Genomic DNA, 19322 nt, shown 5'->3' with positions numbered 1-19322 from the left:
CATGCTAATGTAAAAAGCTGGTTTTTGATATAAATATGAACTTGATTGAACAAAACATGCATGTATTGTATAACATAATGTCCTAGGGTTGTCATCTGATGAAGATCATCAAAGGTGAGTGCTGCATTTAGCTGTCTTCTGGGTTTTGGTGACATTATATGCTGGCTTGAAAAATGGTGTCTGATTATTTCTGGCTTGGTACTCTGCTGACATAATCTAATGTTTTGCTTTCGTTGTAAAGCCTTTTTGAAATCGGACAGTGTGGTTAGATTAACGAGAGTCTTGTCTTTAAATAGCTGTAAAATAGTCATATGTTTGAGAAATTGAAGTAATAGGATTTTTAAGGTTTTGAAAATCGCGCCACAGGCTGCAAGTGGCTGTTACGTAGGTGGGACGAATTCGTCCCGCCTAGCCCAGAGAGGTTTTAAACACTGTTTCCCGTGCTTGTTCAATGAACCATAAACAATTAATGAACATGCACCTGTGGAACAGTCGTTAAGACACTAACAGCTTACAGACGGTAGGCAATTAAGGTCACAGTTATGAAAACTTAGGACACTAAAGAGGCCTTTCTACTGACTCTGAAAAACACCAAATGAAAGATGCCCAGGGTCGCTGCTCATTTGCGTGAATGTGCCTTAGGCATGCTGCAAGTAGGCATGAGGACTGCAGATGTAGCCAGGGCAATAAATTGCAATGTCCGTTCTGTGAGACGCCTAAGACAGCGCTACAGGTAGACAGGACGAACAGCTGATCGTCCTTGCAGTGGCATACCACATGTAACAACACCTGCACAGGATCGGTACATCCGAACATCACACCTGCGGGACAGCTACAGGATGGCTACAACAACTGCCGGAGTTACACCAGGCTGAGAGAAGCTGGACTGAGGGCTTGTAGGCCTGTTGTAAGGCAGGTTCTCACCAGACATCACCGGCAACAACGTCGCCTATGGGCACAAACCCACCGTCGCTGAACCAGACAGGACTGGCAAAAAGTGCTCTCAATGAGTCACGGTTTTGTCTCACCAGGGGTGATGGTCGGATTAGCGTTTTTCATAATTTAGCAGACGCTCTTATCCAAAGCGACTTACAAATTGGCCGTTACACCGAGGCCTGTACTCTGGAGCGGGATCGATTTGGAGGTGGAGGGTCCGTTATGGTCTGGGGCGGTGTGTCACAGCATCATCAGACTGAGCTTGTTGTCATTGCAGGCAATTTCAACGCTGTGCGTTACAGGGAAGACATCTTCCTCCCTCATGTGGTACCCTTCCTTCAGGCTTATCCTGACATGACACTCCAGCACGACAATGCCACCAGCCATACTGCTTGTTCTGTGCATGATTTTCTGCAAGACAGTAATGTCAGTGTTCTGCCATGGCCAGCGAAGAGCCTGGATTGAAAATCCCATTGAGCACGCTGGGAGCTGTTGGATCGTAGGGTGAAGGCTAGGGCCATTCCCCCCAGAAATGTCCGGGAACTTGTAGGTGCCTTGGTGGAAGAGTGGGGTAACATCTCACAGCAAGAACTGGCAAATCTGGTGCAGTCCATGAGGAGGAGATGCACTGCAGTACTTAATGCAGCTGGTGGCCACACCAGATACTGACTGTTACTTTTGATTTTGACCCCCCCTTTGTTCAGGGACACATTATTCCATAGAACTTGTTCAGTTTATGTCTCAGTTGTTGAATATTGTTATGTTTACACAAATATTTACACATGATAATCCTGTTATGGCTAGGGGTTCCAGCTAGCCGAACCTCTCGACAATATCCGGTGAAAATGGCAGAGCGCGAAAAAAAAGAAATATTTAACTTTCATACATTCACAAGTGCAATACACCAAATTAAAGCTCAACTTCTTGCCATTTTCCAGCCAAAGAGAGGAGTCACAAAAAGCAGAAATAGAGATACAATTAATCACTAACCTTTGATGATCTTCATCAGATGGAACTCATAGTACTTCATGTTACACAATACATATGTTTTGTTCGATAAAGTTCATATTTATATCCAAAAAAATCTCAGTTTACATTGGCGCGTTATGTTCAGTAATGTAATGTTGTAATGTTGTGCCTCAAACATCCGGCGAATTTGCAGAGAGCCACATCAATTTACAGAAATACTCATTATAAACTTTGATGAAAAATACACGTGTTATGCATAGTATTAAAGATAAACTTCTCCTTAACCTCTTCACTATAGGGGGCAGTATTTTCACGGCTGGATGAAAAAACGTACCCAAATTAAACTGCCTCCTACTCAGACTCAGAAGGTAGGATAGGCATATTAGTAGATTTGGTTTTTTCTCAGGTTTTCGCCTGCCATATGAGTTCTGTTATACTCAAAGACATCATTCAAACAGTTTTAGAAACTTCAGAGTGTTTTCTATCCAAATCTACTAATACTATGCATATCCTAGCTTCTGGGCCTGAGTAGCAGGCAGTTTACTCTGGGCACGCTTTTCATCCGAACTTGAAAATAGTGCCCCCTAGCCCAAAAGGTTAAGTTTGCTGAAAATAAACGCAGTTGACAGTGAGAGGACGTTTATTTTTTTGCTGAGTTTACATGCAAGCGAGATGGGCCCTGCTCTTTACCCGGTTCAACTTTTCCCTCTCCTACCGGCAGGGGTCCAGGAATGTCAAGCCTGATGCCCTGTCTCGCCGATATAACCCCACGGTTACCAGCCCGGAGCCCATCCTTCCCACCTCGTGCCTGGTGACGGCACTCACCTGGGGTATAGGGAAATAGGCACGGGAAACAATCCCTCTGCCCAGATGTTAATCCGTCACTGTACTTGGAAGAGAGCCCAGGCCACTCTGTTGAAGACCACTTCCAGGTATAGGCGACAAGCGGATCACCACCGGACCCCTGCTCCACACTATTGGCTAAGGGCAGAGGGTATGGCTCTCCATACCCTCTCTCCATAAACATTCCCCCCATTTCATCGGCCCGTTCCCCATCTCTAGAGTCATTAGCCCTGCTGCTGTTCGTCTTTTGTTACCCTGTACCCTCTGTATTCACCCTAATTTCCATGTGTCTAGGATTAAGCCGGTGTCTCACAGCCCTTTGTCTTCTGTTTCCAGGCCCACCCCTCCTCCCGCGTGTTATCGATGGCCATCCGGCGTACACGGTCAGACGCCTCCTGAGTGTTCTACCACGGGGCAAGGGTTTCCAGTACCTGGTTGACTGGAGGGTTATGGCCCGGAGGAGAGGTGCTGGGTCCCCGCTAGAGACATCCTGGACCCAACCCTCATCGCCGGCTTCCACCGCCGGCACCCCGATCAACCAGGTATGCGCCCAGGTAGGACGCCAGGTGGGCGGGGGGGGGTACTGTTACACCCTGATCTGTTTCACCTGTCGTTGTGATTGTCTCCACCCCCTCCAGGTGTCGCCCATCTTCCCCATTATCTCCTGTGTATTTATACCTGTGTTCTCTGTTTGTCTATTGCCAGTTTGTCAAGTCAACCAGCGTTTTTGTGTCTCAGCTCCTGCTGTTTCCAGTCTCTCTTTTTCTCACCCTCCTGGTTTTGACCCTTGCCTGTTCTGACTCTGAGCCCACCTGCCTGACCACTCTGCCTGCCCCTGACCCTGAGCCTGCCTGCCGTCCGGTACCATTGCCCCACCTCTGGTTTACTGATCCCTGCCTGCCTTGACCTGTCTATTGCCTGCCCCTGTTGGATTATTAAACCATTGTTAATTTGACGTTGTCTGCATCTGGGTCTTAACTTCATACCTGATACCATCATCCTTTAGAACAGGGTTTTTTGGGGGGATTTTCAGTCCAAAAAGATCACCAGGAATTCAGCTAAAAATGGAAACGCATTTCCAATAATAAAAAAAATGGTGATCATGTCTCAATATAATCAAGGTATGACATTATTGATATTATCCAATTTAATCTCTTTTTGGGTTTAGTTGTGGTCAATTTGCACTGTACAAATTATTATATTTATGTTCCAGCCCCCCGACCATCCGCTACGACATAAATTGGGCCACGGCTGAATCTAGTTGCCTACCCCTGCTTTAGAATGTCTCTCAGACACCCCTACTGAACTTCCTCATTCCTGATCGGTTGGACCGTCTCCTCTCCACCCTGCCTGAACAATAACCCTGCCTGTGTGTACTTGTGTTTAGGGGCACCTATGGGGTTGCCAGTCGTGCCGGGGTGTAACTATGCCCACCTGGCGCTAAGAAGGGGGCTGGGAGTTCTGTGACCCCTGACATCAAAGGGTTGGGTGGGGGGGTTCTATTCATGGTCACATCGACAAGGAGGAATCCCTTTCTATGGTATAGATAGTTCTGGGTGTGTGCAAGGTTGTTCTATATATTTTACACGCTACTGTTGTCTATCGCTGGACACTGGAAGCTGTGTGGAAATGAGAGGGAGCGCTCGATCTCTCTCTCACAAGCAGACACACACACACACATCGTTGTCTTGCCAGGAGGATGCACATCTCAGCAGGCACGTACGATACTCCATGCTATGACGAAGATAACAGGTGTTGTTCAACAGGAGGCAATGAGTGTGACAGGCTCAAGTCATAACAACCGGGCCCAGGTGTCAGACATACACACACGCACATACACTCAAAGAAAAAAGCACGTACGCACACACACACAAACACACTCCTGTGAACTCGGCGCTCGGACAATGTGAACCAGTGTGAAGTCACAAACCTGTGAGAGCCGTGTCAGTGAGATGAACAACCCATGGGTCATACTCAGTGTTTCACATCTCACTGGATATACACTGAGTGTACAAAGCATTAAGAACACGTAATCATTAGGGAGGAGATGCAAACCCAACCTTAGATCAGTGTCTACATACTTACTGTACTGTGTGACCTTGGAAATTACCATGGAGTAAAATGGCAGGCAAGGTCAACTTGTAGTACCACACACTTTTCAGTTGTATATAAAAGCCCCTATAGCACTGTTCCAAATTATGGCAAAACACTATTACCATGAATGAGTGTTTGAGCCTTTTTAAAGAAACATTTATGTTTCAGCTTGCTTCTCTGCAGGCTTTTCACAGGCTGTTTGGAAAACCATTTCCACACCGTAATTAAACTTAATTTCAGCCATCGAGATAAGGATACCTACCGAAGTAAATCAACAAAGTGTTCACAAAAAAAAAAAAATGAAACATGAAAGTGAAATCATACAAAATGAGCCTGCCTTTTTTCATGTAATTTCAAGTGGGCTTGGAAGTTCAGGCAACAAACATGAGACCAATGTCCATTTTTATGCTCATCTTTCGTACTTCACGGTTCATTGCGGTTCGATAAATGTGCCCCAAGTAACACCGAAGAATCCACTGTAACCACTCTTTCATTTCACTTTTCCAAAAAGTCACACTAGGTTGCTCTCGTTCAAAGTGAGAGTCAACAGTAAATACAGGTGGACTCAACCTTTTTCACAGGGTTTGTTTGAGTTCCTCTGGCATGCCCCAGGCTACAGAGAGGAAAATAGGGGACTCCTGGGTGTTGAAAGAGAACAGCTTCAGAAAGAGGAGAGCAAGTACATCTATCGCCAGCACATCCTCTCAGAGAATGTCTCCATAGCCCCTGTGTGTTACAAACGGACGTACGCAGCACGCACACACTCACACACACAGTGCCTTACACAGTGACAGAGACTGACGCCTGCAGACAAATAGGGTCAGGTATCCTCTACGCCCCATAGCCTCACTAACCTGTAATGAGTTGTGGTGTTGGGGTTGGAGCCAGTCGGTCGGGTGTGTGTGTGTGTGTGTGTGTGTGTGTGTGTGTGTGTGTGTGTGTGTGTGTGTGTGTGTGTGTGTGTGTGTGTATCCCATCCTAAGTGAGAGAGGAGAGGGGATCCAGAGGTGAACGTAGCCCAGGGCTGATAGGGCAGCGGTGTATCAGTGTACTGGCTAGAGAGAGAGCCCCGTGAACCACCTCAATTCACTCTGTCACAGTGGGCCTCAGAAATGAACCACTACACAGACGGACTCAAGCAAATCACAAACAAAACACACAGTGACCAATAAGGAGAGTCCCGCTGCTGTAGAGGGCTAATCCTTCAGACAGAAAGCGAGAGAAAGAGAGGACAGGGAGATGGAGAGAAGAGGAAAAGAAAGAGAAAGAGGATTTCTCAGGTTAAAGGTTCAGTGCAGTCAAAAATGAACAAAATAATTATGTAACAAGACACATAATAAGTTGAATGGACTCACTCTGTGTGCAATAATTGTGTTTAACATGATTTTTGAATAACTACCTCATCTCTGTACCCCACACATACAATTATCTGTAAGGTCCCTCAGTCGAGCAATGAATTTCAAACACCGATTCAACCACAAAGACCAGGGAGAATTTCCAATGCCTCACAAAGAAGGGCACCTATTGGTAGTTGGGTAAAAATAAAAAAGCAGATCTTGAATATCCCTTTGAGCATGGTGAAGTTATTACTTACACTTTTGACGGTGGATCAATGCACCCACTCACTACAAAGATACAGGCGTCCTTCCTAACTCAGTTGCCGACGAGGAAGGAAACCGCTCAGGGATTTCACCACGAGGCCAATGGTGACTTTAAAACAGTTACATAGTTTAATGGCTGATAAGAGAAAACTGAGGATGGAGCAACAACATTGTAGTTACTCCACAATACTAACCTAATTGAGTGAAAATAAAGGAGACATGTACAGAATAAAAATATTCAAAAACATTAACTTTTTGTCCTGAATGCAAAGTGTTATGTTTGGGGCAAATCCAATACAACACATTACTGAGTACCACTTTCCATATTTTCAAGCATAGTGGTGGCTGCATGTTTATGGGTACACTTGAAATCAATTGTTAAGGACTGAAAAGTTTTCCAGCAGGACAATAATCTAAAACACAAGACCAAATCTACACTAGAGTTGGTTACCAAGAAGACAGTGAATGATCCTGAGTGACCGAGTTACAGTTTTGAATTAAATCTGCTTGAAAATCTATAGCAAGACTTGAAAATGTTTGTCTAGCAATGATCAACAACCAATATGACAGAGCTTGAAGAATTTTTAAAATCCAGGTGTGTAACGCTCTTAGAGACTTACCCAGAAAGACTCGCTGCCAAAGATGATTCTACAGTGTATTGACTCAGGGGTGTGATTACTTATGTAAATGAGATCTTTCTGTACTTAAATTTCAATACATTTTAAACATTTTCACTTTGTCATTATGGGGTATTATTGTGTGTAGATGGGTGAGAAAAAATATATTTAATCTATTTTGAATTCAGGCTGTAACACAACAAAATGTGAAATAAGTCAAGGGGTATGAATACTTTTTGAAGGCACTGTATATTTCCACACTACGAGGTTGGAATAATACTGTGAAATTGTGAAAATTATGATGCCCTTTATGTGTAAGAGCTGTTTGAAAAGACCGCCTGAAATTTCTGAACATTTTGGTGGGATGAATTTTGGCCTGCCTGGTGACATCACCAGGCAGTACATTAGTTAATAGACCAATAAGAAAGAGAGTTCCAAACCTCTCTGCTAATAACAGCTAGATTTCAGTTTTCCCTTCCCCACTCAGACCACTCCCAGACAGTCCTAGCAAATTTCTTGCTTGAGAAATTGCTCTTTGCTAAGAAGCTATTTTTGTTACTTTTTGACTATATTCATTGAAATCAATCACAGTAAGGTACTTAATTGTTACCCATAAATGATTTGATATTGATATTTAAAAAAAATGTCTGCATTGGACCTTTAGAAAAACATAATTGTCCTCTTCAAGCACTGAAAAAAAAAATCCATCAAATGTTTTCTAATATATACTCCTGTTAGAGGAGAAAGAGAGAGGGGGAAGGAAAAGAAAGCAAAGACTGGTTAGAGGAGGCAGGCAGGCGGCAGGGGCAGGTGGGAAAGTCAACACACACAGCCTACTTTATTCTTACCATTTCATCCATCTTGCTGGAGTTGTACTAATAAAATGTCAAGTGGAGTTGCCTGATATTTAATCATGAACGGGCTGAGCTGCATAGTGGTACCCAGCCCCAACACCACCGCTCCTGCAGCTCTGGCCCCAGCCCCGGCCCTTGACCTTATCAGGGTCTATGTTGGTTAAGTACAGGGGCGGCGGAGGATTCTTGAGCCTCATCAGGAAGAAAGACGTTTCACACACATACACAGTCTCACCCACTACAGTAAGACACACACATAGCACATATCACCAACATCAAAAGGTTCTCTATAAATGATATATTGTCTTCAGAGTAGTTTGGTGCATTAAATAGAGTTATTAGAGTATGACATAGATAGAGATAAGAGAAAGTGTTCACCGGGATGCTGGCCCATGACTCCAATGCTTCCCACAGTTGTGTCAAGTTTGTTGGATGTCCTTTGGGTAGTGGACCATTGTTGATACACACAGGAAACTTTTAAGAGTGAAAAACCCAGCAGCGTTGCAGTTCTTGACACAAACCGGTGCGCCTGGCACCTACTACCATACCCCGTTCAAAGGCACCCCATTTAAATATTTTGTCTTGCCCATTCACCCTCTGAATGGCACACATACACAATCCATGTCTCAATTGTCTCAAAGCTTAAAAATCCTTCTATAACCTGTCTCCTCCCCTTCATCTACACTGTGATATCAATAAGGGATCATAGCTTTCCCCTGGATTCATCTGATCAGTCTGTCATGGAAAGAGCAGGTGGTTCTTAATGTTTTGTATACTCACTGTATATCCAAATTTGTCTGAACTTTCCAGTCTTCCAGTCCAATTTAATTCAACTTCCATCTCTCATTTATTAAAAAGCGATCTCTTTTGGACACACAAAATGCAACCTACTGACAAATACACACAGACAGAGCAGCACCAAATGCTAGTTACATTCCTTTTAACAGTTCCGACACCCCGCAGCTGTGTGCATGACTGTGCATATTTGTGCCGCTCCCGCTGGATGATGCGTGCAGAGAGATACTTCACACGCTGACCCCTCTCTGAGAGAGTGAGGTATCATGGAAGATGAAGACAGCAGAGATGGGCTCTGTCTGTTGCTCATTCCAAACAGTTAAGATCCAAACAACAGTGTGAGAGATGAAAACATTCTTCTCACACATGAATAATGGACTTCAGATTTGATTGGATAAGAGATAACACGGTGCTCAAAGAATAGAGTAGCCGTATGTGAGTGTGATTAATATCCTTAGTGAAGGAAGTGAAGGACGAAGAATAATTACAAAATGCCACGATAGCTCATAAGAGAGAATGAGAACGTATAAAGGGCAAAACAAGGAGGAGTGAAAAGGAGAGAAGGAGAGGTAGTCAGTGGAGGAGAGGAGGTAATGAACTCATTTCCTTCACCGTTAAAGCTGTCAATGGCCTTCAGAACAGTTTAACAAATGTTAAACAAATGTTTTTTTAAATCGACAACATGTGGTAATATTATACATTGTTACCTTTATGTTTCCCCCCATTTACTTAAAGCTTGACGAGGGGAGAGATGGAGGGAGTGGACAGAGGGGGAAAAGAAAGGCTTTCTAGCAAAAAGCAGGCAGAATTTACGACCCTGTTCCCTAGATCTCGTTACTTGCTGTAACTGGCCCCCAGAGTGAATTCCTAGGGCCCCAAGCCCAAGCCGGAATAATGGAAAGTCAACATTTTCTACACTTTCTTCTGACGGCCCACCGGGATGGTTCTACCTGCCTCCACAAAGCAAGGGTCTGAGTCCCAACACTGACTACACTGACTCTTCAATCACATTATTTTGACTCACTTTAAAGGGGCAATCTGTACATATGTTTTTGTACTTTTAAATGAATTAAATATGGTCCTATAGCCATTCATTTTGATTAGAATCCCAGACTGCCCCTTTAACCTAACAACAATTATTAACTAATAGTAGGTTAGTATGCCGACAGACATGATATAATTATATTTGTTGTGTTTTCTCAAATGTAAAACTCTGTATAGCAATATCTATTTTCCAGTTTTCTTTTTACAAATCCATGTTACTATATATATATTTTTTTGTTGTTGTTGTTGTTGATGAAAATAATATTCTAAGATGAAATAAACATCAAGAAACAAACACACATGTGCGCCCTCCTTCTGAACCTCTAGGCCAGTAGAAAGGTGGGAGGGGCCTTTATAAAGCCAATTAAGAGAAGGCACTGATGTGACAGCTGGCCCCTCCCACAAACCCATTGCCCCCTTCAATCAACAGACAGGCCTCTGGGAATGTATTCATAAAGCGTCTCAAAGTAGAAGTGCAGTTTAGGATCAGGTCCTCCCTGTCCATATAACCATATTCCTTATGATCTAAAAGGCAGAACTGATCCCAGATCAGCACACCTACTCTGAGAGGTTTAATGAATACGGGCCCTGGAATTCTGAGATATACTGAGGTCTTCCTTATCAACAGCATTACCATAATCAATATTTAATATCAAAGTCAATTAGCCAACATTTGTAATGTCAATAATGTTGGTAAATGCAATTTAAAATGTTAAAACAGAGGGCCTGTAAAAGGTTTAGAGCATTTGTATAAAACACTGTGATAATGGTGACTTGGGAGTATTTTAAATGTCAATTGAAATCATAATAATGAATCACTTTCATCGTTGACATTTATTTTATAGCATATAAACGGTTCATACACTTAGGTTATACAGTTCCAATTGTATCTGCATTTTATTTTCTGAATCTTTATTTGGAAGAAAAATCTAAAGATGAAAAGCATTACTCAACAAACCCTACTTAATATTTGAACTGGTGAGTGATGTAATGGCATGGCTGTCGAATCTTCCCATTATGGAATTGACAGTTGAGCACAAGGCTTTGTTAACCTTAGGCAGATTGAACACACACACACAGGCCCGCATGCACACGTGCACATACACACAGTGACAGGCTGACTGACACACACAACTAGCTGTTAGCACCTGTCTGTTATCTCCTCTCCTCCAGACTTTCTCTTCCATTGTGCAACATGGGCGAGCTACAAATTGAGATCTCAAATATAAACAGGAGGGCAATAGATTTCTGTACAGAAAATCAAGTGTACTAATGTGTTACATGTCGAATTTCAAAAAGGCCACTAGTAGATAGATAGATATTATTCTTGTAGTCAAATAAATAATTTGCTGTGGTCTTAAATTAATGAAACCTACAAAGATCAAAGGAAATGTAAGGCGAAATGACTGACTGGGTTATTCATTTTACCCATATTGTTACTACTCAATAAAAATGTGAATCACCAGTGCCACATTCTCATTTATTTTGGTACATTTACAAATTAATGAAAGGGGCATTTCAATAGCTGTTGAGTTGGGTTGAAACAAACATATATGACATCAAATAAAATCTAACAACAATGTAGTACAACCTACTATTAAAATTAAAATGGTTATGTAGCTGTGAGTTTAGTATAAATAAATACTCTTTATCAATACCCTTGATTCTTAAACACAATTTCAGCCACAACATACATGTAATAACCAGCAGAAATTTAAAAAAGATGTATTCCATATGCCCTAAAAAAACTAATGCAAAATTGTCCACAACTGTGTACGTGTAACAACCATAGTAATAGAATCACTAAAATATATTTATATGGTAGTAACAGCAGCTCTTAAGTAGAATTTAGCAACATGTCTAAACAGGTTTACCTGGGTAATGACTCAACTGTAAACCAGAGCAGGGCTTGTCACATGTCTAATCTACCAAAGACTTGATTTTTTTCGAAACCTGCAGTATCCATCAACCACAAAATGTACAGGTGCCTTCAAAATATCACACTTCATCAAACCAGACACCATCCATTTAGGTTTTCAAAACTGGTGTATTACAACAAAAATTATGTAACTTCAAACTGCCCACAATTATGCTTATAGGCATTTATCTCATTTTCTCTCTAGATCCTGAAATTGCTTGAGAAAAAAAAGAGAGGGAGAGATACTTTACCCCCGCCTCTCCCGCCCATTTCACAGAGTGGCACGCAACTTTCTTTTACTTCCCTTTTTTTTCTCCAGTGAAAATTGAAGGGGCTTTATGTCAAATAAGGCTAAAGCCAGCCACTCCATATCAAGCCACGCAGCGCGAAAATTACTGTGGCCATGATAAGACTGCCAGATAGAGTGGGAGAGGAGAGAGAGGAGAGGAGAGAGGAAAGTGAGAGGAGGGGGAAAAACGAAAAGGTGACTCTACTCAATTATACTGCAAAATTGGTATGACTGAAAATGTTTCATTCAGGTGACTGATAGTATCGGTGAAACGGCAATGCAGATAAATAAAGGGGACTTTTGTCAAGAATAAACACCATTAATCATGAAGCCAGTTACCGCGTGACTGCCTGTCCAACGAATACAGCCTGACGCCACAGAGAAGGTATTTTAAAAAGAAGGGAGGAGGAGGAGGGGAGGAGTGGATGGGGGGAACCTGGTGACTTCACCAGAAGGAGGGTGCCCTACGATTTCGCAGAGAACGGGGGATAAGGGGGAAAAAGGGAGGGAGATGAGAAAAGTGGCTTGCTCTCCTCCTTCTCATTACTGACAGAAGCCACAGAGATCATCTAGAGATGATAAAGAAATCATCATTGGAATTTATAGTCCCATTTTATATTTATTACAATTTATCAAGGTTTAATATTACCATGATTTATTTAGGGTAAAGGAATAAATATAGGCTTATACTAAACAGGTTCATTTATAGGGAATTTACAAATGGTTTACAGACACTTATGAACACATTAATAAACGTATACGCCAACAGAAAATGAAAACTGCTAATGTTTGCCAACGTTGAATGAATGAATACAAAATGATAAAACTGCTTCACATACAGTAAGAAAGGGTGAAACATCAGTCCAAAATAACTAAAACCCTCAACACATGAAAAGGAAAATCCAAAGGAAAGCTTAAACATGTCTCCATACATTTACAGTATTTTCCTCTAGCTCTTTATGAAAGCTGCTACACTATGCCTTTTGTCATTCAGCGTGCCTTTTGTCATTCAGCGTGCCTTTTGTCATGAAGTAAGTGTGTGTGTGCGCGCGTGTGTATGTGCGCGTGTGTATGTGCGCGTGTGTATGTGCGCGTGCAATGCCAGGCATCTCACCATCTGGAGTAGATGAGAAATCTGGAGGGAGGTGTGGAGATAAGACTATGGTCTTTATGCTAAGCAGCACGCCGCTCCTCAATGTCCACATTTGGCTTTCTGACAACAGTTTATGTAAATAACCAAGCAAAAATGGCGTACACCTAAAAAACACACTCTTCTCTCAGCCAAAAGGACACAGAGCGAGAGAGAGAGCGAGAGCACCAAAATGCAGATATGGAGGTGGGAAAATTACAATTCAGGTAACATTTTATAGATAATGGGGGGAAAAACAGCTCATGGTCCGTTGGTTGTAGTTCCGAATTTATGTGCCGCTTCATAAATAAATGTTTCATATGTTCAACAAGGTTTCAGTATGTTGTTACTAAGATGGAATGATCATTCTCATAATTGCATGAAAATCAATTACACCCTTTTTTGGGCAGTTAACTATGGTTTCACTGTAGCCGACTACAGAGTGCTGATGTTGTATTGAAATGAATGGGGCCTGCTGCTTTTCCCCTGGTAGCCTCACAGAATACCTTACAGTCCGTTTGTGGACCACAGCTGTACAAATACACTTCTGAATGCAATAACACCACAGACAGGACGCAGCATACCTTTACAGGCCCAACACACACACACACACACACACACACACACACACACGCACAGGCGCACATACGCACACAGACACACCTCCACCCCCTTCCAGAGTCAGAATCCACGTGTATATTCACCACTTACACAGAACATTGTGCCAAATCAGTATGTGTTCCTTTTCCCAAAAGGTTTTCCATTATCATCTTTATATTGTGACTGACATCATTACTATGACACAAACAATGTCATAGAGAATCCTCATGAGACATTACAAACAAGTGGCAGAACTAACGATATCATGACAAATCGCACACATTATCTGAGTGGATACGAATCTGTGGAGATACAGTACCTACGTTTAAACATTCCATTGTGTATTGTAGTCAGGAGTAGATCATTCAAGCTAATTCTTAAGCAAATGCCTGCAGTGTCTTCTGAAAGTATTCAGGCTTGAATGATCTTGACTTTTTGCACATTTTGTTAGGTTTCAGCCTTATTCCAAAATTGCTGAACAGCTATTTTCAGGTCTCTTTAGAGATGTTCGATCGGGTTCAAGCCCGGGCTCTGGCTGGGCCACTCAAGGACATTCAGAGACTTCTTGCGTTGTCTTGGCTGTGTGCTTATAGTCGTTGTCCTGTTGGAAGGTGAACCTTCTCCCCAGTCTAATGTCCTGAGCTCTCTGGAGTAGGTTTTCATCAAGGATCTCTCTGTACTTTGCTCCGTTCACCGTAGGGATGGTGCAATGTTTCCGTGACGCTTGGCATTCAGGCCAAAGAGTTCAATCTTAGTTTCATCAGACCATATAATCTTGTTTCTCATGGTCTGAGAGTCCTTTAGGTGCCTTTTGGCAAACACCAAGCGGGCTGTCATGCGCCTTTTACTGAAGAGTGGCCTCCGCTTGGTCACTCTACCATAAATGCCCGATTGGTGGAGTGCTGCAGAGATGGTTGTCCTTCTGGAAGGTTCTCCCATCTCCACAGAGGAGCTCTAGAGCTCTGTCAGAGTGACCATCGGGTTCTTGGTCACCTCCCTGACCAAGGCCCTTCTCCCCCGATTGCTCAGTTTGGCCGGGCGGCCAGCTCTTGGGAGAGTCTTGGAGGTTCCAAACTTGGGGACCTTCAGTGCTGCAGACATTTTTTGGTACTCTTCCCCATATCTGTGCCTCGACACAATCCTGTCTCAGAGCTCTAAGGTTTTTGCTCTGACATGCACTGTCAACTATGGGACCTAATATAGACAGGTGTGTGCCTTTCCAAATCATGTCCAATCAATTGAATGTACCACAGGTGGACTCCAATCAAGTTGTGGAAACATCTCAAGGATAATCAATGGAAACAGGATGCACCTGAGCTCAATTTCGAGTCTCATAGCAAAGGGTCTGAATGCTTATGTAAATAAGGTATCTGTTTTAAATTTTTAATTAAAAACAAATTAAAAACGTAAAACTTGTTTTCGCTTTGTCATTATGAGGTATTGTGTGTAGACTGCTGAGGATTTTTATTTATTTAATACATTTTAGAATAAGGCTGTAATGTAACAAAATATGGAAAAAGTCTGAATACTTTCCGAAGGCAACGACCGTGACAACGCAAACAGTTGCGAGTCAATTACTTATCCCCTAAGAGTGTTTTGTTGTTTCAGTGGCCACATTCAAGCGCAAGGGCCTCTAACCCACGACTAAACTCCCATGCAGATAATTGACTTGTAGTCAAATACCTCTGTTTGTTCTCGGCCCGTCTCCGGGTGACCGAGACCAGGCACTGTGCCACAAGAGAGGGCCTTTTGTTTCCGCCGGTAGTCCTCAGTCGGGCCAATAATGTCCCCTATGAAAGGCCCCAGCATCCCCCACAAAGCCCCCCAGCCCCCCCAGAACCCCATTAATATAGGCCAACACAATGAGAGTGACGGTGGGGACCAGAGTTTCCATGGAGTCTGCTCTTCACTGGTCCATGTGTTTATTTAAGCAGGAAGTGAGGAAGCATCCTCTCTAGAGGAGGAAAAGGTCAGCTGTTTCTTGGTCAGAGACACTGAGGTAGTGGGGAAGAGGCCTGCTGATCCTAGATCAGCTGCACTGAGGTCCTATTCTATAGTCATTAAGAAGTGGTTGGACAGAGCTCTATATGCTGAGGGTTTTGATTAAAGACTCCACAGTTTCCCATTTTAGACGTGTAGGACTACAATCCTCTATTATGTGGAAATGGATAACTTTCTTGAACAGTACATCATCAATGCACCCACACAAGGAAGGCAACCCCTGACCCTATCTTTAATATTGAATGGCACACGGGTGCCTTCCCATGCAATAATTCATAAACTAAACGATTATCCTAGCTCCTGCCTGTAATTGCACTCTTCCCTGCCTAATAGGGGTGGTGTGTAGCAGGAGTGAGAGAGAGAGAGAGGGAGTGGAAAAACAAAGGAGAGTTAATTTGTGATTTCCTCCGCTCATTTGAAGGCAAATTAAGTGTCAAGCAGCTAATACAGAGTATATTTCATTTTATGAGCTTTTAATTTAATTCCGTCGGTCTCATATCGCCGGGTGCCTTTAGCGTAGCGCCTTCGCTAACGCTCCGTCCTTCCTCCCTCGTCTGCAGCGCTGGGACGTAAACAAACATGTTTCAATTAGACCTGTCACAATAATAGGACAGGATTCTGTTCATTTGCGACGTCGGTTGGACGGCAGAATGTATCATGAGAATATGAGGCGGCTGCGTGTTTTTCTACCGGACAAAGTCCTAGCATTAGCGATGTTAGCGTTAGCGTGACAGCTAGCATTTCGAAGCTGGATTGATTGTACCGCCGCGGGGCCAGACCCACTGTAATTACCCGCTGTAATGAAACCTCTGTATGGGGAAGTAATGCCAATAATACTCTACTGTGTACTTAGCCATATCTTTAAGAGGGCTAACAACGATTAATTCTGCTCACTAAGGAGAGTTTGTCTTAAAACAATTCTATATTTCTGTCTGAACCCCCCCCCACCTGTCCCCTGCAGGGCCATGCATGTTCTCTCTGTGTGCAGGGCCATGATGGCATTGTTGGGGGTGACTGGATCAAAATGCTCCTTCGTAAGGAATTCCAAAACACTATCCAATGAGACCAAATTGCCAGATGTATTGTTCCAAAGCAATACTGAGTTTATGTTACAGTCCAAATCTGAACCAAGGAACTACAGTAGCCTACATAACTCGGTAATCTGTCAACTGGACTGTACAAACCCTAAACATAACTTCAGTAACACAATGTAACACTATTTCCTACTCTAAAAAGCAGCAAGAGTAATGACATTGAGAGCAGAGGGGTTAGAGCTTGTAAGTAAGCATTTCACTGTAAGGTCTACACCTGTTGTATTCGGCGCACGTGACAAATAAACTTTGATTTGATTTGAGATCTGAAAGGAACACGTGTAACTCGATAATGTGTGTACTAGTACCCAAGTCAATTTGAATAAGATCATGCACTAAACTGCCTTGAAATAATGAAAAATGGGGCCTTTCAGCGTGGCGTGTCATATTAAGCAGCAATACAAGTGGATAAACAGCCCATAAGTACGGCAACGGTTGCCACGTCTCACGACCATGCCTCCACTGACAGGTTGAGCAAACGAAGCGCGCCAGCCAGATAACTCTTATCCGGACAGAGATCGAGTGACTGAACACATTCGTTCTGTGCTGCGCAACTTCTCTTACCCCTTAATTTAATTCAGCGGGTTCCATGTCTCCCCCTTCCCCCTAACCTGTGCTCCAGATCTCTCCAAAGCGCCTCTGACTGATAACAAACACGGCTGTTTGTTTGAGCCGTATTGGCGACGCATGTTCTCTGCAGAAGCTAAATGCTCAATTATATTTGCCATTTTGTTTGCGTTGACACGGGGCATCAATCACTAACCCTTTTTTATTTCCTTGCCTCTCCCTCTCTCCTCTGAGACGAGGGGGGGTGGGAGTGTGAGGGTGGGGGGAGACATAAAAAATGCATTATGCTTAGTGGCACATCAGCAAGGGAGAGATATGACTCCTGAGGATGGGGGGGTTGATAATGAAGAAGAATTTCAAACATAATGTGGCCCAAGTAGCTGCCCCATCCAATTTGTCCCAGTCGCGCACTGATCGCTTCCTTGCTGTCTCTGGGTGAGAAATTAGTGCTGCAAGGGCGACAGAGCATCCACTACCAGCACTCACTTTTCAGGCAGAACAGAGAGCGAAAGCGGTGGAGTGAAAAAGAGACAAAGAAGGGAGAGAGTGAAAGACAAATTCCCTCTCATTCTAACTAATATGTGTGTTATTTGTGTGTGTGGGTGGGGGGGGGTGCATACATGGTACAGTGCGTATGTCAGAAGAGATGTGTGTGTGTGTCAGTGAAGGTGTGTGTGTCAGTTGAGATGTGTGTGTCAGTTGAGATGTGTGTGTCAGTGAAGGTATGTCAGGTTGGGAGTTGACAAGACTTGATCACTGTGCTTATGAGAATAACATGCTCAGAGGCCCTAGTTTCCATTTTTCTGACACATGTTCATTTGCGTGTCTCTGACATGTGGATCATGTTACTCCCAGATAGGGCTGTGGCCTTTGATCTGGAGAGCAGGGGAGCACAGAGCACCTCTGAGGAGGATGCAACATGCCTTGGGGTGTTGGAAACAGGAGCATCTTATTAATATTGCCATTAACACTACTGGGGGTTCTTGCTGATACCAATGATATGATACTGATATCCAAATCACTTCCCATTAGGCCTGACTGGTAGAATTGTACAAATTCCTTTGCATTATTTTATTTAAAGAAGAAGTGGATGTGTACGGGGATGGGGGGTTGTGTGTGTGTGTGTGTGTGTGTGTGTGTGTGTGTGTGTACAGTCTGGGACACTCACACGTGTAGAGGGGGAACAGGGGACGGCTCGTAGATGTAGCGTCCCTGGGCATGTCTGTCGTCGATGGGCACCGGTGGATGGAAAGCAGGGAAAAACTGTGGCGGTGCTGCATGGGGATAAAGAGAAAGAGAAAAGAGAGAGAAAAATGTTAGAGATGACACTGCTACAGACAATCAGCCTTAAAGCCAATAACATTTATTTTATAAAGCCCTTTTTACACCAGAAGTTGTGACAAAGCACATATCTCTTTGCGTGCCATTGAATCATGGTTGCATGTATTGCCTCAATGTGTTTTTGAGGGAATTACTAAGTAATGTTCCTCTTCAGCCAGTCTTAGGACAGAGTAATGAAAAGCAGTGGTTGATGGCCATCTTTCAGGAGGCCCTGTCCAAATGAGACCTCATTAAAAATAACAACTAAAAAGCCTCACTGCCTTGGAATGTTCACTAAGAAGTACACTTAAAACATCTCAAAATAAACCCAGACACAAATTAACTGCAAGACTTTTGCCTTTTGTCTTGCTGTAAGTCTGATCAGGCATAAATACACTTTTTACACAAAGACTAACACTGAGGAACAGCCATTGAAACAGAGGGAATAGGGAGAAAAATTGAGGATGCGTTTGGAAATCATTTCAGGCAGGGAAATGATTCGTCACAACTGTCAGAGAGAAGTATCTAATTCCCCAGATAAAACATTTAAACATTTGCATAATATCAGCACTTTGCTATTTTTACCTTCTGAAAGAGAAGCTGCTGAAATGTTGCATGAGCTGGAAACATACAACTACATAAGTTCAAGCATCC

The 19322-nt window shown here is 43.1% G+C and overlaps 1 protein-coding gene across 7 annotated transcripts in view; it reads right to left on the bottom strand.

The window, feature by feature from the left end:
• The window catches only part of LOC106578655 (transcriptional activator GLI3), a 196708-nt gene that overhangs the window by 78906 nt on the left and 98480 nt on the right, over positions 1–19322 (bottom strand). For all 7 annotated transcript variants that reach the window (XM_045702217.1, XM_045702216.1, XM_045702220.1 and 4 more), the window contains one exon: positions 18517–18622. In XM_045702217.1, coding sequence (XP_045558173.1) covers positions 18517–18622 — 106 coding nt within the window. The remainder of the gene's footprint in view (positions 1–18516; positions 18623–19322) is intronic.

The sequence above is a fragment of the Salmo salar genome, chromosome ssa19, assembly GCF_905237065.1.
Source record: "Salmo salar chromosome ssa19, Ssal_v3.1, whole genome shotgun sequence".
Lineage (NCBI taxonomy): Eukaryota > Metazoa > Chordata > Actinopteri > Salmoniformes > Salmonidae > Salmo > Salmo salar.
Note: the sequence above shows the minus strand (reverse complement) of the source record. Positions and strands in the feature narration are given on the sequence as shown.